We start from the raw sequence: 24,823 nt of genomic DNA on the forward strand, positions 1-24,823 counted from the left end.
GCTACTACCGAATCGGTGAGATCCAGCTTGGGCCCTGTCTTCACTTTCCATCAGGTGTGACTAGGGTTAATCGCCGATCAGTTTATAATATATATAAAAAAAAAACATGGGGCAAGAGGAACACGTAGGGAATTCCCAGACTGGTCCTAATTCTTAGCGTAAAATAAATTAATATGTTTCCCTTAATATTGTCTTCGATAATCGCGATTCTTCTTACCCAATATGAAATTAAGAGGAAATATTAGTTGAGCCCCTTTTCAAATGTAAGTAATTTAAACCAATGTTGCTGTCTCGCAGGTGCGGGCGGTTCCTCTAAAAATGTGCGACAAGGACAACAGCAGCTCCGTCCAAAATTTCGAAGTAAAAATCTCGGAAATCGAGGTTTCGTTCTTGACTAAAATAATAAATAAATAAATAAATAAATATTATAGGACATTATTACACAAATTGACTAAGTCCCACAGTAAGCTCAATAAGGCTTGTGTTGAGGGTACTTAGACAACGATATATATAATATATAAATATTTAGAAATACTTAAATACATAGAAAACACCCATGACTCAGGAACAAATATCCATGCTCATCACACGAATAAATGCCCTTACCAGGATTTGAACCCGGGACCATCGGCTTCATAGGCAGGGTCACTACCCACAAGGCCAGACCGGTCGTCAAAATGTTACCAGCGATTAAAAACTCCATTACTGGTGCCTGTTCCATTATAGGGGTGTTTACTATATTTCTTATAAAAACAAGAATATCAATAAAAGCAATACGTACAGATTATTATCGGTAATATTGAACTCATATAAAAAAAAAAAAAATTTTTAGAGTCTAGGGTCAAAATCTAGAGAGGAAAATGTCGAGTAAGTACTTTTCTACGTTTATATGAAAAAATTCCACCAATAATAATATTTTCTCTGAAGGGCCACGCCAAACTAGCGTCTCTCGAGCGCCGACGTCTGTAACTCTTACGGTAGATGTCGAAAAGTGCTTCCCCCCACCCTAAACCGCATATGTGGTAGAAATATTTGCTGCTGATAGGTTGAGTTTCAACGCTCAGTTGTCACAATGATGGGCTGGTACCCGGAGTTGTGAGTTCATCTCTAGCTCAAGGTAGTGAGTTTTTCCTTTTTTTTTCTTCATTTAAATATTACATTATTTTTAGTATTTAAGCGCGATATGTTTGGGAGAGCCTAGTCTCCATTTTTATATACCTACTACAGAGTATCACATAAATATGTAGGTACCTGCTTTTTTCTCGCTGATCTGACTTTTTTCGCCTCTTGTGTCTGTATAGGCTCCACTAATCTGTAAATTAGATTTTACACTTTAAATTACCTACGTTAATTATTTGTTTTACAAGGAGGAAAAGAAAACGTGCTCGTGGAAATTGATACCTAAGCAAGCAAAAGATTCAAAAATTGAAGAAGATTCGAAAAGTGGAATCTTGAGCGTTGTGAGGAATTCAAGACACGAGAGTTAACGGATTCACTGCCACCGACGCATATATGCGTTCACCGTCATACAAGTTTGTTCCTAGGCCACGCCCCCTGGCAGTGAATGCGTTAAACAAGTTTTGCCACCGAGTGAAACACAAATGTTTTCACCACACTAATGCGACGAAAACACTAACTGTAAAACATCAAAAATCATATCCAAATGAACACTATCAAATTTTATCATTCAACATCATCATTTAAAAGTCGATTCTACCATCCAACCTAAGGAAACACCTCAAAATTCACATCAACTTACTTTGCCACTTTTGTGGGTAAGTTTCTCATCAGTTTTTGAACAATCAAGCGAGCCTTTACGAGCTAGAGTGCTGAATATTTTTTTAATTTACTTATTTGAGAGAGAGAGATAATTGATAACATTTCCGACCAGAAAACTATGTATTTTGACTTACCTAGTATCACATCCCTTAGTGGGAACATCATTATTAGCTACGTTTTCTTTACTTTTACTGATTTCCGTGGGGTTTTTGGTAAATATTGATTTGTCGCCATCATGATTCTCCGTGGAGTCAAGTTTTCCTGAAAATATAAAATGTTAACATGATTGTCTCAAAGAAACAATAATCATAGAAAAATATAGCAAATGCACTAAAGTTGCAAAATCTTTCATGCGGAAAATGACCCAAGTACTCACGTACCTATGGTAGATTTTATCTTGTCACAATAAAATTGCAAAAGGGTAATTTATAGTTACTAAACTGTGTGGTAAAATATTATACTATGAAATATAAAAAGACATTCTGATAAAAAATTATAACTAGAAATAAGCCCTATGTCCCGTTCCGACTGTCACCTGATCCAATTCCAAATGTGCCAAAAATGCTAGCGGCATTGCCGCGTTGCACAGCTAGCGATATTTGCTGAACCAGGAAAGAGCCGGCACGGGGGTCGCTGCCCCTATCTCTCAAACGCCGCCCCAAAGTACTAATAAGTTTTTTGGCCTCCACACACCAAGGCCCCGCAGTTTCTATAAACTGTGTTAAGGATGGCGAATTTGTCTCAGGCTCATAGGTAAATTCATAAGAGTTGGTGCGAGATTTGTACTGAACAAATGTCTGACAAATTTTGTATATAAAATCCGCGCCATCTTTAATGAATTGACCTACAACTCATCTTATACTGAAACGCCAATCAAACAAATTTGCTACTACTGATACTATTATATTATATGCTATTATAGTCCTATGATACTGGACAAGATCTATAAACGTGACATTAAACTACAAGGTTCTGTACCCCTAGTGTAACTTTGATCGACATCATAACGTAACGAACGCGTTTGCGTTAAGTCTCATTTTGTATAGGATTTTGAGGTTCCAAAACGTCCCGCTTGGCGCGCTCTTTCGAAATCCAATACAAAATGAGACTAAACGCAAACGCGTACGTCACGTTTGGAAATCGAATTTATTTACACTAGGGGTACTGACCTACAATCGGTTTGTCATACGATTCAAACGTTACATTCATTTTGTACTTCGAATTGTATTGCTTCTGAAGCCTTACGTATGTAAGTGATTTGAGGGAAATTGAGGACGTTTCTCCAAAATAATCTTAAGGTTTCAGATTTTTAACATGTTACCTGTATTATTCTATTATTAATATTATTATGTACTTGCTGTGAACAAGAACAAACGTACGAGTAGCTTAATAACTGAATATTTTTTAGTTTAAGATTGGTGGGCAAAACATTTTTATAAAAAAAAGCATATTTATAAATGGGATAAATAGGGAGATGAGTGTAAGTATAAGAATTAATTTGAATAGTTTAAGAACTATTTTGGACATTGATACCTACATATCTCACCATGTTCTACTCATACAGATGCTTGGACGGTGCTAACAACGGGTCGTATTTGATGATATCTGGCAGGTCAACCACCTGTGGGCTATGTATGTATATATGTCTCACCATGGTGTTGCTCGTACAAATGCTTGAACGCTGCCAACGATAGGTCGTACTTGATGGTATCCGGCAGATCCACCCACACCTCGACGCTGCTCAGCGTTAGGTTACTGCAGGATACCATGGAATAAACACTGCTGTATGTATTTATGTCTCACCATGGTGTTGCTCGTACAGATGCTTGAACGGTGCCAACGACGGGTCGTACTTGATGGTGTCCGGTAGATCCACCCACTACTCGAAGCTACCCGGCGTCAGGTCACTGCAGGATACCATGGAATAAACACTGCTGTATGTATTTATGTCTCACCATGGTGTTGCTCGTACAGATGCTTGAACGGTGCCAACGACGGGTCGTACTTGATGGTGTCCGGTAGATCCACCCACTACTCGAAGCTACCCGGCGTCAGGTCACTGCAGGATACCATGGAATAAACACTGCTGTATGTATTTATGTCTCACCATGGTGTTGCTCGTACAGATGCTTGAACGGTGCCAACGACGGGTCGTACTTGATGGTGTCCGGTAGATCCACCCACACCTCGAGGCTGCCTGGCGTCAGGTCACTGCAGGACACCATGGAATAAACACTGCTGTACACACTGTGGCGGCCATCTTGTTTCGGCTTTTTAAACTTTTTGAACAGTCCAGCCATAAATTGTTACAATATTCACTTTTGTAAAGGCACGTGATGTCTAGTCTTGGAATTACATCAAACATGCGCAAAAGCAATGATAATGGGAGATTATGTTACATTATATTATTGTTACATAAAGTGACCCGTTGTCATTGCTCTTGGGTGTACGCCGAACTTATACAAAGCGTTAACAATTAAGAAACATTTACCCCCTTATTCATGAAACTTTATTAGCCTTAAGATTGAGTTAAGATAGCTTTAGCTTTTGATGAGCTCAGATAGAGGAGGGAGGGTTGTTAGGGTCGGCAACGCGCATGTAAGTCCTCTGGAGTTGCAGGCGTACATAGCCTACGGAGACTGCTTACCATCAGTCGGGCCGTATGCTTGTTTGCCACCGACGTAGTATATATAAAAAAACTCTCGTTTCATTAGAGATAAGATAATAATAAAGACTGTTAGTCTCCATGCAAAGTTAAATTCTACCTTATTTATGTGTTAGGTAGTGTCATTTTGATTTGTTTGTTGGTCATTATTACACAAATTGACTAAGTCCCACAGTAAGCTCAATATGGCTTGTGTCGAGGGTACTTAGACAACGTTATATATAATATATATATATAATTATAAATACTTAAATACATAGAAAACACCCACTCAGGAACAAAATATCCATGCTCACCACATGAATAAATGCCCTTACCAGGATTTGAACATGGGACCATCGGCTTCATAGGCAGGGTCATTCATTACCCACGAGGCCAAACCGGTCGTCAAAGGTCGTATAGAAAGCACATATTTATTAAGTTGAGAGTTTAAATGAATTGTCAAGTAGATAGGAATGCGATTTTAATAAAATGCATAAATTAAGTATTTTATCTTAAATATACCTAATATTACATCTAGGTCTCATTTTTTTGTATATATATTGTCTCACATATTTGATACCAAAACAAATATATATAGATAGATATATTAAAAATAACTAAACTAAATAACTTAAAACCCCTATCCCCCTGCGGCATGGTGGCGTAGATGCTGGCGAGCTTGAGCGAGGAAGCTGCCATCTCTGCGGTCACCTGCTAATTGTATCAAAACTATGTATTGGGGTAAAAAGGGTTTGATGTTAAATCCATTACGGAGGTGCTCATTTACCCAACGAAGCTTAAAATTAGAACCCTTCCTTGACCTATATGTGTTAATTTCTAAATATAGAAGGAACTTTACTGTTTATGTCTAAAAAATATTATACTCGTATGCAGTGTTCACTGTGTGTTTATTTAGATTTATGTTAATGAATTGTCTGGACAAAGAATCATAAATAGCCTAAACATATACGAAGGAAGTAGGTACATTACATAAATGATATTATATTAAAGCAAAAAAACCGGACAAGTGCGAGTCGGACTCGCGCGCGAAGGGTTCCGTACCACTAGGTAAAATACGGCAAAAAAATCGCGTTTGTTTTATGGGAGCCTCACTTAAATTTTTTTTTTATTCTATTTTTAGGATTTGTTGTTATAGCGGCCACTGAAATACATCATTTGTGAAAATTTCAACTGTCTGGCTATCACGGTTCGTAAGATACAGGCTGTTGACAGAGAAACAGACAGACGGGCAGTGGAGTCTTAGTAATAGGGTCCCGTTTTTACCCTTTGGATACGGAACCCTAATATGGTCAAAGAAACATGTACCTACGTATATCCGGACCAATGCCTACGACCATCAAAACTTTCAAGAAAAAAGTGTATTCCCATCTTAATCCCGGCAGCGGCATTGCAACCCTTCTGGTGTTGCAGGTGTCCATGGACGACCGTACGTAATTGCTTACCGTCAGATGATTAAAAAAATCGGCCAAGTGCGAGTCGGACTCGCACAGGGTCCGTACCATTATCTATAAAAACGGCCACCCATCCAAGTACCGACCCCGCCCGACGTTGCTTAACTTCGGTGATTGGATGAGAACCTAGAGATTGGAAATAAATATTTATTTTATTCTGTTTTTAGTATTTGTTGTTATAGTTATAGCGGCAACAGAAATACATAATCTGTAGAAATTTCAACTGGCTCACTATCACAGTTCATGAGATACAGCCTGGTGACAGACGGACGGACGGTCGGACAGCGGAGTCTCAGTAATAGGGTCCCGTTTGACACTTTAGGTACGGAACCCTAAAAAGTGTATTATCACAGACGCCAATTCACTACGGCCTCTCATCTCTCGCGCAGCAGGAATGCTGGAAGAATCCCTCGGCACGACGCACGACGTCATCCGAAGAGCCCTTGCCACTGCCAAGGTGCCGGAGGTCCTCGAGCCTAACAGCCCGGCCAGGGTCGATGGCAAGAGGCCTGATGGAATGACGCTTATGCCTTAGAGTATGCACCGGCCCCTTGTCTGGGATGCTACTTGCGTAGACTCCCTGGCCCGGCCCATATACCAAGTACTAAAGTTGGCCCTGGTGCAGCTGTATCGTCAGCCGAAAGCCTCAACGTCGCAAGTATGCCACCCTTGGTAGTAGTTACCAGCTACATATTTGTGGCGTACATATGTCAGCGTTGAGTCAGTAAGCGCGACGTTTGGCATGAAAACAACGCAATGATACATTACTCAATACTGAAATATTTTATAAGGAAAAGTCAATCATCAATCATCAATCAATCATATCAGCCTTTTATCGCCCACTGCTGAGCATAGGCCTCTCTCTTCTAGTACGCCACTTATCCCGGTCCCGAGCCAGTCTCATCCAGAAGTGACCCGCAGTCTTCCGAATGTCGTCCACCCAACGAGCCAACGGACGCCAGGCACTCCTTTCGTCTGAAAGCGGCCACCATTCCGTTAGCATTTTGGCCCACCTGCCATCACTCTGCCTGGCAACATGTCCCATCCAGCTTCATTTTAATTTGGTAATGACGTGTCCGACGTCTTGCACCTTGGTGCGACGTCGGATCTCGATATTCCTCACTCGGTCTTGAAGTTTGATGCCGAGCATGGCGCGCTCCATGGCTCTCTGTGCCACTCGAATTTTATGCACAGTCTCCTTAGTGAGCGTCCATGTCTCGGCACCGTGGGTCATGGTGGGCAGGACACATTGGTTAAAGAGGCGAGTTTTCAGGCATTGTGGAATGTTAACGGGTTTGAGGATGTCCGCCAGTTTATTGAATGCCGCCCAACCCAGCTGGATTCTCCTGGAGATCTCCTTCCGTTGGTGTGTTTTGTCAAATAAGGAAAAGTAAAAGACATTAAGTTGTTTTAGTAAAAAGTTTAAAAAATCATTCATTTAGGTAAATATATAATATCCACCCTTGGAATATGTGCACGTATCAAAAATGTACACTGTAGTTTACATCCCAGATACGAGTACTAAAATGACAATCCTTTGCCCCAATTTGTCCAGCCGAACTGTCATTTTAGAATCAGGATTATTTTATTCCCAGCGCACACAAGTTTTTTGCAGTAATCGCGTAACATTGTTTGACGTAACTGGTGACCGAAGAGATTCCTCGCACAACGTATCAGCATTGCGATATAACGGGGAAATACCGCCAGCATCCTTGGTACAATGCCTCAAGGGCCTATTTTAGATTTATGCTAGTTATAGGGACCGTGCGCGTTGGAAGGTCTACCATCTTGTGGGCTACATCGGAACAATAAGCATCACATTTACGCCTCGCGCCAAAAATCTGACGGCTCCTGTGCTGCCTCCTACAGTTCATGCACGCTCCCTATAGTAATCCTCTGTCCTCTGTCTGTTTAGATTTAAGCTAGTTATAGTAATCCATTATGTATATTGTTATTGTAAATAAATAATTATAATTACTTCGTGATAAGCTATATCAAGTATAATACAATAGGGAAATTTAAAACATAAACACATAAGTTATGATATGATATGATATGATATTTATTGGTAAATATTTACATTTACAAGTCATTTTATATACAATTATCTTGTCATAGATTTTACATTGGATGTCTATTACATTATTTGATTATTCACTATACTCATGTATTAATAACTTTAGACTCATATAGCATTACAAATATTACAATACATATTAAGATAACGAGATATTATTATATTCCTATATATTTTAGTAGGTACACGATTGAGGCAATGACCCGTGGCCATCGAAAAACTCGTCAATGGTATAGCAAGCCATTTCTAGTAGCTTTTAGTTTGCGGACAAATATCGCATCGCTAGAAGCTTGCTTTATTTCATCGTCCAGTATGTTGTACAGTCTGATTCCCATTTTTTTTTTTTTTTTTTTATATTATAGGACATTAGTACACAAATTGACTAAGTCCCACAGTAAGCTCAATAAGGCTTGTGTTGAGGGTACTTAGACAACGATATATATAATATATAAATATTTATAAATACTTAAATACATAGAAAACACCCATGACTCAGGAACAAATATCCATGCTCATCACACGAATAAATGCCCTTACCAGGATTTGAACCCGGGACCATCGGCTTCGTAGGCAGGGTCACTACCCACTGGGCCAAACTGGTCGTCAAAACACGTCAATTACGTGCATAGACTTCCTAGTTTTCACGAGGCGGCACGCGGGCACGACCAACCAACTGATTACGTCTGCGCGTAACGCTACCTCGCAGTTGGCTATGAGTAGGGATCTGATCAAGATTTTGTCTCAGGTATTTGCATACTTCTATTATGTACACACTAGGTAACGTAAGTATGTTAGAGGAGAATTAAACAGCCAGATAAACTTACAAAAGCGGTCACACGGTCAATAACATGAATAAAAGTATTCGTATGCGCCCTAAATAGTTATTTTATTAGCCGACTTCAAGATTTCAAAAGGAGTTATCAATTCGGTTGTATGTTTTTTAGGGTTCCGTAGCCAAATGGCAAAAAACGGAACCCTTATAGATTCGTCATGTCCGTCTGTCTGTCCGATTCTGTCACAGCCACTTTTTTCCGAAACTATAAAAGCTATACTGTTCAAACTTGGTAAGTAGATGTATTCTATGAACCACATTATGATGTTTACACAAAAATAGAAAAAAAACAATAAATTTTGGGGTTCCCCATACTTAGAACTGAAACTCAAAAAATATTTTTTCATCAAACCCATACGTGTGGGGTATCTATGGATAGGTCTTTAAAAATGATATTGAGGTTTCTAATATCATTTTTTTCTAAACTGAATAGTTTGCGCGAGAGACACTTCCAAAGTGGTAAAAAGTGTGTCCCCCCCCCCCCGTAACTTCTAAAATAACAGAATGAAAAATCTAAAAAAAATATATGATATACATTCCCATGCAAACTTCCACCGAAAATTGGTTTGAACGAGATCTAGTAAGTAGTTTTTTTTTAATACGTCATAAAAAATAAAAAATAATTTTTTTTTTCATCAAACCCATACGTGTGGGGTATCTAGGGATAGGTCTTCAAAAATGATATTTAGGTTTCTAATATCATTTTTTTCTAATCTGAATAGTTTGCGCGAGAGACACTTCCAAAGTGAAAAAATGTGTGTCCCCCCCCCCCCCCTGTAACTTCTAAAATAACAGAATGAAAAATCTAAAAAAAATATATGATATACATTACCATGCAAACTTCCACCGAAAATTGGTTTGAACCAGATCTAGTAAGTAGTTTTTTAATACGTCATAAATGGTACGGAACCCTTCATGGGCGAGTCCGACTCGCACTTGGCCGCTTTTTTAAACAGTTCTTTAGCCGGATGGTCGAGTGGTTTTTTTGTCATAATGCGGAGGGCACGCTTTTGTTATTTAAATAGCCTCTCACGGTCCGCAGCAGTACCCCATAGATCTACACCGTAGATTAAGAGGCTGTCAACACCAAATGACCTTGAAATTGATGTTACTTAAATAGTTTTTTAAGAAAGACTATTTGTTTTAGTCAAGTAAGGAAAATATATGTTCACATTAATTATATTTCAAAGACCGTGGTTGTACTCGATACATGGTTGAACGAAATCGGCTCGATAGAAAATAATTGCAAAGATGGGTCTTAAAATCACAATTAGGTAAACGGTTCTATGTCTTTATTGTTTTGACTTATGGGTCTGCAATTAAAACCACAATTTCTAAACATTTATATCTAAACCGCTGTTGAGTAAAATATTACACTAATAATCCACTTTTATTTATATATTTTTCTTATTATTCCCTTGCCCAGGCCCAGTAACATGCGACAGTGCTATCTCATTTACTCCGATAGAAATAGACAGTGTGCGCGCTTTAGGTATTGACAGCCTCTTAATATAGAATGGAAGTAACCATAGTAGGCCTTCCTTAGGTTTTCCTCAGAAAGACTGTTAGTTAGCCTAGACAACGCGAAGCACGCAGAAGCGAGACGTTTACACGTCGCATCTGTATGAGATGCCCACGTTAGTCCCGAATCAATTACAAAACCGAAGTATTTGACTTCGTGTACTTAATGTAATAATCATATTAGAGATCGCTAATCTTCATAACTAATACTGCAGCAACATGAACTAAAATAACTGACCACCGTTCGATCGTATGCCTTTATAATACGGTTTATTTATTGTCAGTTCACAGTTCTTCAACAAACATGTTTGTTTGCATATTCCTGACTACTTTATTAGCAGTTTCCCGTTGTATAATTGTCATTACTAGAGTCTAGTAAATAAAGAAGACTGACAACCTCCATACTTTTTTGAAAGATGGCAATCGAATGTACTTTCTGTGAGATTCAAATGTTTTTAACAGACCAGTACCCCTAGTGTAAATTTGATCGACATCATAACGTGACGAACGCGTTTGCGTTAAGTCTCATTTTGTATAGGATTTTGAGTTTCCAAAACGTCCCGCTTGGCGCGCTCTTTCTAAATCCAATACAAAATGAGACTAAACGCAAACGCGTACGTCACGTTTCGAAATCGAATTTATTTACACTAGGGGTACTGATATCTATTGTACCTGCCCCAAAAACTAACAAATTGCTAAAGTATAAGTAGCAGGTTTTTAAAGGGTCGGCAACGCGCATGTAACACCTCTGCAGTTGCAGGCGTCCATAGGCTACGGTAACTGCTTACCATCAGGCGGGCCGTATGCTTGTTTGCCACTGACGTGGTATAGAGATTTTTTATTCTTTATACCACGCGCCACTTTATATTAAAAGCCAGCCGCCAGTGAAACCGCTCTGCAAAAAATCAAAATTAAAAAGAATGAATCAAAATTAAAGATTATGCAAAAAGATTTAGGGCTGTGCAAAAAAATCATGACCAATAAGTTTTCGCTATTTACGCCGTAAAAATGCATTTAAGTATATAGTTATCATTCACATTTTTTCTTCTTATAACATAAGGAATCTGTTAATATACTATGCATTAGGGCAATAAAGAAATATGTTTAATTTAATGTTTTTAAACTCAGGTAGGAATGTTTACAAAAGAAAAATATTTTTCATGCATGAAAGTAAGTGTCACTGTTGTAGGTAGGTGACAAATCTTATTTTTGTATTTTAATTATTTGCGTATGTAAACTGCCACCCTACTACAATTATAATTTTAAAACGTAAATTTCTACTTGAGAGGCCGTGACTAATATTGTCACAAAAATTTATCCAAAGCGTAAATAAAGCAAGTAGAGTTTTTAGACAATCTTAAAATGTTAAATAAGAATATGACTAATGTGCTTTTATTGTACTTTTGTGTATTTGACAGCTGTTAAGAAAGCCAAATTTTACGTTTAGAAGTCATTAAATAACAGTAGGTTACAGAGGTTATTACGTAAGCAACAATAGAATAATTTTTTTGTAAAAAAAATTGTTTGAAGTTTTTATCGCTAACTGTACTTTTCTTTCCACAGGCTACTAATACTTATCGAGACAATTCTAAGAACCCCAAACAAATTAGGTTGCGTTGTTTTATCACAGAGTTCCTATGACTACCTCCTGTCTCCATCATCAGATCAGCTCGATTGTACCGTAATATTGCATTGTCACCCGACTTACATATGTATGCAAATTTTCAGCTTCATCGGGAACCGGGAAGTGGGTCAAATTTAACTTGCAAGATTTGATTACAGACAACGGGACAAGTGAAACTAAATATAAGTTTGTAAAATAAATTGGCAAGCAAGAAACTTGGTATTGTTATGGAGATTTATTTAATAAAATTTTATTGCACGGTAATATTTGTACAAATAGTAAACTTAATGCTAGAAGGCATTCTCTACCAGTTAACCCTGAGGCCAAACAAAGATCAAAATAGGTAGTGATTAGTGCGGATAATATTTACAATTGAGAAATGTATGGTTGTCAGTCTAGTATATTTACTAGTCTTTGTCATTGCGTACTAACAATAACACTTTTCACTGGACATCAATGGATCTTATGTCTTTGTATTAAGGTTTAAAATTGTCAGTTGCTGTGTGGACGATATTAACCGAGTTTAAAAATAGTTTAAAGGTCATCGTTAATGTTTGATCAGGTGGAAACTGTGTAATTAAAATTTGCTCATGTGGCTAATTGTAAACGAAGTAAATGTGAACGAATGTCAGCATTTTAGAGTAGAGATGCCACGACTATTCGGCAACTATTCGGTATTCGGCCTATTCGCCACTTTGCCGAATATTGGGCATTCGGCTTTATAATGTTTTCTCTAATAAAATATTTAGAATTAATTAATTTATCCACATTATTACATAATATCACATGTCCAAATAATACAAAAATCAAAATGCCATAATATTACAATCTACTTAACGTTAAAATAAAGTCCAAATTTACTAAATAATAAAATATTAATGCATTGATATACGAAATGTGTTTGTATAGTGAAGCCGTTAACCATAAGTACGATGAATTTTATCGACATATCTACCCCATACCTACGTTTTTCTCAACCATTTAAAAAATACTGAGCATTTACTCGGTATTTACTCAAAGCATCCGATAAATAGTTTTTTGACGACCGGTCTGGCCTCGTGGGTATATAGTGACCCTGCCTATGAAGCCGATGGTCCCGGGTTCAAATCCTGGTAAGGGCATTTATTCGTGTGATGAGCATGGATATTTGTTCCTGGGTCATGGGTGTTTTCTATGTATTTAATTATTTATAAATATTTATATATTATATATATCGTTGTCTAAGTACCCTCAACACAAGCCTTATTGAGCTTACTGTGGGACTTAGTCAATTTGTGTAATTATGTCCTATAATATTTATTTATTTAAATACTTACTGAACATTTACTCAATATACCCGTATTTACTCGTTTATACCCAAATTGGTGGGTATAAACTATTTAGAGTGCTGAAAGGGGCATATCAATTTGAAATATGGGTATAAATTGAAGGCCACTACTGGATTAAGTATTAAAAATTATAATAAATATATTTTTAAGGGGTATTTACTCACTACCCATCGGCACAAAATCATACGCCGCGCCGATGCCAGTGCGGAGCGAAATATTTTCAATTAATTCAATTATTATATAAAATACAGACTTACACTTTTTTATGCGCACTCATGGAAAAAACATCTCTACGTTTGGTAAAACCCAGCCAGTAGGCCTATTTGAACTTATATTTGATGTCAAAATGATATCATTTTGTTACATCACACGTGTATTTTTTCATATTTGTTCCGAGTTCGAACATGGGCAGGCGCGAACGAGACGCACGGACAAATGATAACAAAATTACATTATTTTTACATCATAATGTAAGTTCGAATTGGCCTCTGGTAAAATTCCAAAATGGCGCACATAACTGGATTGAACCGGTCCGTACCAGTTGGAACCGGTCAACGAACTCTTGTTTGTGAGAGAATGTTAGTTAGATCATAGACCAGGCTAAGTTGACGTAACTTTCTGAGTCTGAGCTATAAAAATCACTGCCAAATTAGATTGGACTAACTGTACCAGTGTTCTGTTACTTTAGTTTTTAGTGTCTACGTCTAACGTCTTAGCAATATTTTCTTAAACTTCATTTAATATCACTGGCTTACACACATTTTGGTGCCTAAGATTTTAGACTGTACCCTAGTGTAAATTTATTCGATAGCGTGACGTGACGTACACGTTTACGTTAAATCTCATTTCGTATGGGATTTTGAGTTTCCAAAACGACCCGCTTAGCGCGCTGTTTCTAAATCCCATTCAAAATGAGACTTAAGAGGCTGTCAATACCTAAAGCGCGCACACTGTCTATTTGTATCAAAGTAAATGAGATAGCACTGTCGCATGTTACTGGGCCTGGGCAAGGGAATAATAAGAAAATTATTTAAATAAAAAAGTGGATTATTAGTGTAATATTTTACTCAATAGCGGTTTAGATATAAATGTTTTGAATTTGTGATTTTAATTGCAGACCCATAAGTCAAAACAATAATAACATAGAACCGTTTAATTGTGATTTTAAGACCAATCTTTGCAATTATTTTCTATCGAGCCGATTTCGTTCAATCATGTATCAAGTACAAACAACCACGGTCTTTGAAATATAATTAATATGAACATATATTTTTCTTACTTGACTAAAACAAATAGTCTTTCTTAAAAAACTGTTTAAGTAACATCAATTCCAAGGACATTGGGTGTTGACAGCCTCTTAACGCAAACGCGTACGTCAAGTCACGATATCGAATAAATGTACTCTAGGGTATGGAGGGGTTCAGCTTCAGAGCGGCTTTACCTGTCCCGGTGTCTGTAATATAAAATCTTGCAAGTTAAATTTGACCCACTTCCCGGTTTCCGATGAAGCTGACAATTTGATTTGCATACATATATACCTACCTAAGTCGGGTGACAATGCAAAATTACCTATGGTACCTACCATTGAGCTGATCTGATGATGGACACAGGAGGTGGCCATAGGAACTCTGTGATAAAACAACGCAACTTAAGAGGCTGTCAATACCTAAAGCGCGCACACTGTCTATTTGTATCGGAGTAAATGAGATAGCACTGTCGCATGTTACTGGGCCTGGGCAAGGGAATAATAGGAAAAATATTTAAATAAAAAAGTGGATTATTAGTGTAATATTTTACTCAACAGCGGTTTAGATATAAATGTTTTGAAATTGTGATTTTAATTGCAGATCCATAAGTCAAAACAATAAAGACATAAAACCGTTTCATTGTGATTTTAAGACCAATCTTTGCAATTATTTTCTATCGAGCCGATTTCGTTCAATCATGTATCGAGTACAACCACGGTCTTTGAAATATAATTAATATGAACATATATTTTTCTTACTTGACTAAAACAAATAGTCTTTCTTAAAGAACTGTTTAAGTAACATCAATTCTAAGGACATTGGGTGTTGACAGCCTCTTAATTGTTTTTGGGGCTGTTAGAAATTATCTTCATGAGTATTAGTTGCCTATGGAAAGAAAAGTAGCCATCGATTTGAAAATATTTTTTTTCGACAAATAACTTATTGAGCTGTAAAGTCGAAACGAAAGCGTCAGTTTTCACATGAATTAATCTATTGAAAGGTTTATCTATACCAGCTGTCAAGTGGAAAAATACCGGTTTTATCTGGTTACTCGTGCGATAGCGATAGCTAATCGATCGGATAAGGTGGCATCAATAAGCATATAGCTAAAAAACTTAACTAAAAGTCCCTCTCGCATGTAGTTCACGAGTACGTGTTTGGATAGATTAGATTAGATGATTTATTTCATGAAAGACAATTACATAATAAATTTGCATTGATGTCAAAAATATAAGAATTTCTATCATGATCGTCAAAATAAAATAAAAATGAAAATAATAACAGTACTAATGAAATAAAATAATAGCTTCAATAAGGATTGTCAATACAATTAGAATAACAGTAAGTAGGTAAATACTTACAAAATCCAAAATATAAATTTACAATGTCAAAACTTACGAAAATACAAGAACAATAAAAATAAAAACGATAAATTAATAAAAGAACACAAATAATATCTCCCAATAAGAATCGTCAGTTTAGATAAGATAAGTATAGTTACCTAAAACTATTTTTAACTTTAGAATAGAATAAATTTATCAGAAAACGCTTAAATTTAGGTATTACATGAGACGACAGAACCAATTTATTATTAAGCGTCACTGAAAAGGTCTCCACTCAGCTTAATGTCAAGATACCACTAAGGTGTCGGCTTACGTGAGCGAATAACTCGCGAACGCGAATCGGCGCGGCGCGGGTGACTTCAATCCTTTGATACCTATGGAAGTGTCCTACGTGGGAGATCTCGTTGTGAATGCGAATGCCGTTGGGCCGCCGCGCCGCGCCGCGTCGCATCCCGAGTTATTCGCTCACGTAAGCCACTGCGTAAGGATCTCGACGCTGGTCTTCCGTGGATACCTTTCCTAGAGAGCGCAAGTACACGCTAAAGTACAAATTTAATATAAGTGCAAGAGTTTTAGGTTAATTTAATAAGGTTATAATTATTTTTCAATTAAATACTACAATAACAAATAAATAATTTAATTTACGATACCTAAACAGTTATATATTCTGTACTCAGTACCCCTAGTGTAACTTTGATCGACATCATAACGTGACGAACGCGTTTGCGTTAAGTCTCATTTTGTATAGGATTTTGAGGTTCCAAAACGTCCCGCTTGGCGCGCTCTTTCGAAATCCAATACAAAATGAGACTAAACGCAAACGCGTACGTCACGTTTGGAAATCGAATTTATAGACACTAGGGGTACTGGTCTCGAAAGCTCAAAATTAAACAACTTGTTTAATAACTATAAACAGTAGCCTGTTTACTTGGCTGTACTTACACTCCAAAACAAAATGATTACCATATAAAATCCACGGTAGACAAGCGTTCGTTAGTTGTAAAAATGAAAAGTGCCATCTACCGGGAAATTGAGTAAGCTGTTTATACAACAGTAGTAAACACTCACATTTTTGTATTTTTTTTATCTATTGAAACTATCCTATCAAAATTAACTATTTGACTCCAATTTAACCTCGCTAATAGCTCAGTAACCCCTAGTGTAAATTTATTCGATAGCGAATCGTGACGTACGCGTTTGCGTTAAGTCTCATTTTGTATGGGATTTTGAGTTTCCAAAACGTCCCGCTTGGCGCGCTGTTTCTAAATCCCATACTAAATGAGACTTAACGCAAACGCGTACGTCACGTCACGCTATCGAATAAATTTACACTAGGGGTTCTGATTATATTCAGTAACTATATAAATAGTTATTGTAAACAATTTCCAACGGTTTACCTCCTACGTTTTTAATCAGTGTGTCGGAAAAAATGCGCCATTAATTTAATCTTCCATTGTCTTCCGGTAACAAGACTCAGTATACTTGAGAGCAAAAAAGACGGGTCTCTTTGTGCAGATCTATTGATACAAAGCAGTCCGTTTCTATTGCTATTGAGTGTTCGTACTCCTGTTAAATATGAAGATACTAAGCAAGATTCATTATGTTTGCGGTAAATGGCTTCGCGTTATGTCATAGCTTTTTTTTAAACCATTGACATATATCTAAGGACTGTAGGCACTAAGAATGGTGCTAGTTCAGTGGTGTCACTCACGAATTCGAGCCAATAGTGCAGTCTAACGGAACTAGTTGCGACCAATCGCGCGCGTGATGCGAACTCATCAACCAATCGCGTTGTGGCGTTAGAATGCACGATTGGCTCGAATTCATGTGCGTGACACCGCTGTGCAGGGCTATAACCGCGAAAATCTAAGTTCGCAAATTGCGGGTTTCTTTCTCGGTCATTTGAAGGCGTGTTCATTGGAGTATGAGAGCAAGATCCCCGCAATTTGTGAATTTTGGTTTTCGCGCTAGGCCCCTTGGCCCAAAGAGTAAAGTAAGTATATAGGAAAAGAGAGCCCTCTTGAAGCATTTTAAGGAAACTAATTTCGAAGCGCTATCTCTGATTTGCATCCGAAACTAGCTATGTATGTGTGCGTGCACATCTACATATGCATCCGTATGTGTAAGTTCTTACGTACTACATGATATTAGGTCTTCTTGGGCGGTTTACATTTTTTAAAGGTAGCTAGCCTTTGTAATTAATGTTTTAAGAAAATATTCCCGCATATATATTTATGAAACTTATTTTTTATGAAATGTTAATTCTGTTTAATATCTTTTTATTTACAGTAACAATATACATAATGGATGTATACACAGTATTAATATAACTAGTTTAAATCTAAAATAGGCCCTTGAGGCTTTGTACCAAGGATGCAGCGGGATTACCTCGTTGTATCAAAATACTGATACGTTGTGGGAGGAAGCCGTCAGCTCTTCAGTCACCAGTTACGTCAACCAGATGCTTCGCGATTTCTGCAAAAAAACTTGTGCGCGCTGGGACCCCATGGACCTAGAGATTCAACGCCACGAAACTTATTAAAAGTCTGATTAATTATTGAACTCCATTACTAGATTCTTAAGCAAATGAGGCACTAAGTTTGCGTAATTAGCACTGCGATTATTTTTCCGATGATTCTATTGTTCACGCTACAATTATACAGGGCAAGTGTGACACATGGTTTATTTCCAATGATTACTTCATGGCATCTGGTGACTGGGATATGTGATACCTTTATTATATTTAGTGTTGACCGAAGTTTCGGTTTCGGTAGGTTTCGGTATAAAACTCTTGCTTCGGCCGTAGGTTTTCGCCAAAAAAACATCGAACTTAGTCCCTCTCCCTTTAGTTTCCTCTCCAGATATGAACATAATGGAAAATATGTTTACATAATTTGATATAAGTACAGCGTTTGATACGACCGCATAATCAAAGGGCAAATAAATCTCAAAATACCATACAAAATGAGACTTAACGCACTACTATTTTCATTTTAATTATTTTCGAGTCTTATTTGAAAATAGTAAATTTTGAAATAAATCCTATTAAATTTATTGCCCAAATCAATTTCACCCAAGAAAATCACTCGTTCGTCACGTCACGCCATCGAATAAATGTACACTAGGGTTACAGCAAGCAATGTACTCCTATTTTAACTCAAAACGTCGCATTTAATGACGCGCCGTCACAACTGTCATAAGTGATAACTTGATAAGCGCCCGAAATATTTTCAAAATTAACTATGCTCTGGTAGTTAAGACCACCACCACCGTACCACTTTGTTACTGTTTATTTTGATCATAAAAAATAAACACAGATGCATAAAATTGTGTCAAGTAAAAAAAACCGGTCAAGAGCGAGTTCGTTTTACTCGCGCACCGAGGGTTCCGTTCAAACTTCGAATTATCTCGTGTGACTATAAAGGCGTAAGACTTGACAGAAGTACCTATACTAAGTATAATTGAGTACAGCGCCATCTATCGGCAAATTGTCTAACTAATTATGATTTTTCGAGGATAATTCACTACTATCATGTGAACCGATTTCAAAAATTATGTAATCCCATTAAAAAATGTGGTGGAATAAACAGACGTAAAGCTGGTTAAATTGCAAACTGAAATCGACAGGTTTTTTGTTGATTACAAAAAGTTTCCAAGATAGAAGTCTGATTATATTTTTCCTATAAAATTTATAGTAAAGTTAATATAATGTAAAAAAATCATAATTTTTCGTCGGTAAACTTCGGAGATAAGGGGGGGGGGGGGCTATTTTTTCACATTTTCCTTCATAAATCATTTATTTTTCTCTATAAAAAATTAATAAAAAAATTATTTGGAAGGTACAATTTGAGCTCTTCAAATGATACCCCAATTGACCTAGTCACTAGACTTTGAAATTTTGCCTCCTCTTCATATTGGGCATTTTCCATATTTAACAAAAATAAATAAATAAATAATACTTTCAATGTGTGCGGGTTAGCCTGGTTCATAACTATTCCAAATTTCAAATCGATAGCTTAAGTGGTTCTCGTGATATTTAGCGATGTGACAGACGGACGGACGGACAGAGTCGCACCATAAGGGTTCCTTTTGTACATTTTTGGTACGGAACCCTAAAAAAGGAGTCAATAGTACACGTGTTATGCAAAACCCAGTTACAATGCTTCCGTTACAGGTTGAGATGTTTACAAACATTACCAACGTGTTTGTAATTCTTCTTAGATTAACACGAACACTGCTTATCGCCGATATCATACAAGAGGGTGCGAACGCAAAATTGTAGTTATTTATAATGGAGTTTTATACGTTTTAATCCAGCACAATTGCTTTGAAATCACACGAAAGCTATACTATACAGAATATTGATTTAGTCACCTGCAATAATTTACTGACTGAATTTATTATGTATGGTTCCCTATTTGGAGTTTCCATAGGAGGAAATAAAAATATTGGAAAAAAATTTTTTTTTTCTACTTTTCGATTCGAAATTACAAAATAACCATAAATGCCAAGTACATCATATGTTAGGCGGATTTGTAGAAAATTTCAAGGATTACTGTTATGTACTTATGTATTAACCATGTGCCCCTCCCCTTGATCGACATCAACTTCTCCAACTTCTACTAATATTCTACTATTGGCGCAGTTTTGCTCCTAAGTGTATATAGGCCATACTGAGAAACGTTCACTATGGGACCAAACCCGAAATCGCGAAATAAAATTGGCTGTTTCATACATTTTGGCTGTGTGACCTTGACATTTTCCATGGGAGAGTACATTTTTTTTCTCGATTTCGGGGTTGGTTCCATAGTAAAAGTTGCTCAGTATGACCTATATATTCACTCCGTAAATTATTGCAGGTGACTAAATAAATACCTCGTATAAGGGCAGATTCTAAGCTACACCTTCGCGCTGTACGCCATATCAATCCCAGTTGGATGGGGGCAAGCAAGTCGATGCTGCCTATTTTGATTTTCGAAAGGCTTTTGACTTGGTTGATAATGACATGTTATTGATCAAGCTCTCGTCATTCTGCTTAAATTTTTTTCGAACTATCTCAAAGATCAGAGGCAATATGTCCAGCTAGGAGGTTTTAGATCAAAAGACTAATTTACTCGCTCAGGTGTGAGTCAAGGCACATATTAAATAATAGTTCTTACGGTTCAAGGCAGTAATCTAGGACCTACTCTATTTTTGACGATGATTATCGATCTTCCCTCTGCTATTAGCAATTCTAGATGCCTGGTGTTTGCTGACGACCTTAAAGTCCTGCAGCCAGTGGCTGATGTTCGAGACTGCAGATTACTTCGGGAATTCTAGCCGAATGGACTGTGATCAATCGGTTGTTTAAGTGCAAAGTAATTTCCTTTTTCCGTTCCGAAACGCCTAAGAATTTCCCTTATTGTCTACAAGGCTTTCCCCTTTAGCGTGTTAATAGTATACGGGATTTAGGGGTCACAATTGAAAAAGGTCTGACCTTCCATGATCACATTCTTGACGTGTGTAAAAAGGCTAATAAAAACCTGGGTTTTATCATGCCGACCGTTTCCCAGTTCCGAGACACTAGGATTGCGTTAGTCTTGTACAATGCTTTTGTCCGTAGCCGACTGGAGTTTAACTGCATCATATGGGATCCAAACGACCAAAAGTATAGGGATATTATTGAGAGAGTCCAAAAAAATCGCTCGGTATCTCTACAAGAGGCTATACGGCCTCTATCCTTTTCTCTATCCCTCGTTGTTTGTGGCAGATATGGTCGGAATGGAGACGCTAGAGTTCCAGAGGAAAATGCTTCTCGCGATCCATTATGTCTTGCTTTTCCGTGGCAAAGTGGATAATCCTTGTGTGCTCTCGAGCAATACGGCTGTTCGGTCCCAATGACTATGTGCGCACAGGCGCTCGACGCCGGCACGCACTGTTCGCAGTCCCCGCGACGCGCACGCGGTAAGCGCGCCGAGCGCCCACGTCAAGAGCCCTTACACTTTTAAACGGTTTAGTTTGCTTGGTCCAGGATGCTGACCTTTTTAATGATAACTTGAGTGTTTTGTGCTCGAAAATATCCCTATATTTCAATTGTTTTTATCAGACGTCCCTAGACTGAGGCGGTTGGGAGATATGCCTAAAAAATGTTAATGTTATAAAATGTAGTAATTTTTATCTTGAATTATTATGAAATTTTTTTTCTTATTACTTGTTTATTTGTTATTAATATGATTTTGTATATATGTTTTGACATGTTTTTTCCATGTCCTTGTGTTTGGCCTCCGCTGTGAGCCGGACATGTGTTTGAAAATAAATAAATAATCTTTTTCCTTCTGGCCTGGCTTTCTGCCCCCTCTTACCAGTTTAAGAGGAAATACATATATAACTGAACTCCTAAAATTTGTGCGATAACTTATCGCCGATAAGAACAACTGCAGCTCAGACGGAAACCCTGCGTAAAAATCCCAGAAATCTAAGTTTCGTTCTCGACATTTTCCTCCTCCGCGAAATGAGAAAGGAATGATCTCTGTCTGATCGTTGATTGTCGGGTTTATTGTTGCCATTTTTGTATGCTAGACGTCTGTTTACAGCTCTTTTATTTGGCCGTTTTTAGCGCTTTTTAATGAAACCTACTTAGTTCTTATAAAAACAAAAATATCAAAAAAGCAAAACGTAAAGACACAGGTAGTAATATTGAATTCATATAAAAAATTAGTCATCTAAAGCCAAAATCCTTAAAGGAAAATGTTGAGAAAGTTTGTATGATAAATTGACCACTAATGTTTCCTCAAAAGCCTCAAGTGTCAATAGTAAATCACGACCTACAATGTAGGTACAGATCGTTTCTGCGAAAACCAATTTGCGAAGCGTCCGTGGAGCTCGGGTCTCACCAACCGGCTTGCCCATTAAGATACAGCTGGGAACTTAATTAAGTATGAAAATCCTAAACAAACAGTAAACCAAATAAACCCAGTGAATATTTTAGACGCACCGCCAATGTATGTAAAAAAAAAGTATTTATTGAGCGTTCCAATTTAGCAACAATAATGCTCTAGAGAAAAAATGTATCATTTTTTAGAACAACAACGACCCTCTTTCAGAGCATAACAGCGCGGCTTACGTGGGCGATGACTCGCAAATTTATGCGACGCGGCGCGGCGCGGCGCGGCGGCCCAACGGCATTCGGAGATCGCCCACGTAGGACACTTCCATAGGTATCAAAGGATTGAATTCACCCGCGCCGCGCGCGTTCGCGAGTTATTCGCTCAGGTAAGACACTGCCTTAGAAATAAAAAGTATTTTCTACCAGTCAACCTAAGGACAAGTAGAAATCGCTGATATTGTACTTCCCATACCAGGTGATCGTCCATAGGTACAAAAAGAGAAAACGTTTTTCCACTTCTAAATATTTTACATTTCGTTTATAGGTTTTCCTTTTTTTGCAAAATTTGCAAAACAATAAAAAAATAAAAGCAAGACCTAGCTTTAAACCTAGAATATAATATGCTTAAGCGATCGACATCAAAATCAAAGTGATTTGTTAAGATTTAGTTAGTTGAAAATGTTTTCTCCCGAAATGGAATTTCATAGAAAAAATACCGTTATTTTGCTAACATCCCAAAGCTATTCTTCCCTCTTAAGCAGTAAAAGTTTAAAAACTTTGCTACTTTTTAAATTAATATTAACAACATAAACACACAACAATACACATTTTCGTTTCAAAACAATTCAAGCCGAATCATCACATGCCTTTTGTATCCACAAAACACTACAGCGTTAATTAACACAATGAATATTTATAATAATTATAATACGCTACAATGACAAACTTTTTCAACACGAGTAAAAAAAAACGCGGTAACTTTTTTAAAAATGGCCGACGGCCGGTATCGATGGCGTCTGGCTACGGACTGGTTACACTGTTGTGAGTAAACAAGAACCATTGTGGCTACAGATGAAATAATTAAAATACTTGCTAACTGTAACAGGTAAAGTATGTGCACAATTTATTATAAATAAGGTAATTAATGTGGTAAGGTTACGAAGTAGGTAATATGAGTAATAATAATGCTATTTGAAATGATCTAATTTCTACGTAATAACTTCTATCCGCGACTTCGTCTGGTGGTGACTGTTAAAAAAACGGCCAAGTGCGAGTCGGACCCGCCCACCGAGGGTTCCGTACTTTTTAGTATTTGTTGTTATCACGGGTCATGAGATACAGCCTGGTGACAGACGGACGGACGGACGGACAGCGAAGTCTTAGTAATAGGGTCCCGTTTTACCGTTTGGGTACAGAACCCTAAAAAAACGGCCAAGTGCGAGTTGGACTCGCGCACGCAGGGTTCCGTACCATTAGGCAAAAAAACGGCAAAAAAATCATGTTTGTTGTATGGGGCCCCACTTATATATTTATTTTATTCTGTTTTTAATAGATACAGTCAAAAGATTTAATTTGTGTCCCATTTCGTACTTTGTCCCAGAGACAAACAACATGAAAGTCGCTAGAGACTGGTTGTCGTTGAGATTCAAGATGGCGAAGACGTCTTGAGAATATATTTGTGTTTTGCTCGTTCATGTTTTTTAAAGTGTAATATGGATAGCTTATTATGCAGTGAACTATCGTGGAAGTGTGCATCTAATGAAAAACTAATCTTGAAACGCGTTTAACCATGTTTTAGTAAAGTCCAGCTATCTATCTTGACTAAAAGCAACTACCGAACAACGTCATGCTCTACGGGCATATTCAAAACTTACAACGAAACTTGACATTGGCAAAATCATCATAGATTTGATGGAAGCTATTTTTTTTTATTGTTCAAACACATATAGTCATACATAAAAATATAGATATGACTTACATTTTTTTTTATATGAAGAAGAAGACCTCATAATATTGTCACTGACACGAAATACGAAATGGTCACAAATTAAATCTTTTGTTTGCACATCATCAAATTTCAACTGTCTT

At 37.4% G+C, this 24,823-nt stretch overlaps 1 protein-coding gene across 4 annotated transcripts in view; it reads right to left on the reverse strand.

The window, feature by feature from the left end:
* The window catches only part of LOC133532855 (P protein-like), a 45,549-nt gene that overhangs the window by 16,683 nt on the left and 4,043 nt on the right, over positions 1-24,823 (reverse strand). For 2 of the 4 annotated variants that reach the window (XM_061871700.1, XM_061871702.1), the window contains exons 3-5: positions 3,887-3,990; positions 1,914-2,040; positions 1,252-1,312 (exon numbers count right to left, since the gene is read on the reverse strand). In XM_061871700.1, coding sequence (XP_061727684.1) covers positions 1,252-1,312; positions 1,914-2,040; positions 3,887-3,990 — 292 coding nt within the window. Of the gene's footprint in view, positions 1-1,251; positions 1,314-1,913; positions 2,041-3,886; positions 4,120-23,601; positions 23,766-24,823 lie in introns of those variants that run through there. The other 2 variants (XM_061871703.1, XM_061871701.1) reach the window with 2 other exon arrangements.

The sequence above is a fragment of the Cydia pomonella genome, chromosome 28 (assembly GCF_033807575.1).
Source record: "Cydia pomonella isolate Wapato2018A chromosome 28, ilCydPomo1, whole genome shotgun sequence".
NCBI classification, from domain to species: domain Eukaryota; kingdom Metazoa; phylum Arthropoda; class Insecta; order Lepidoptera; family Tortricidae; genus Cydia; species Cydia pomonella.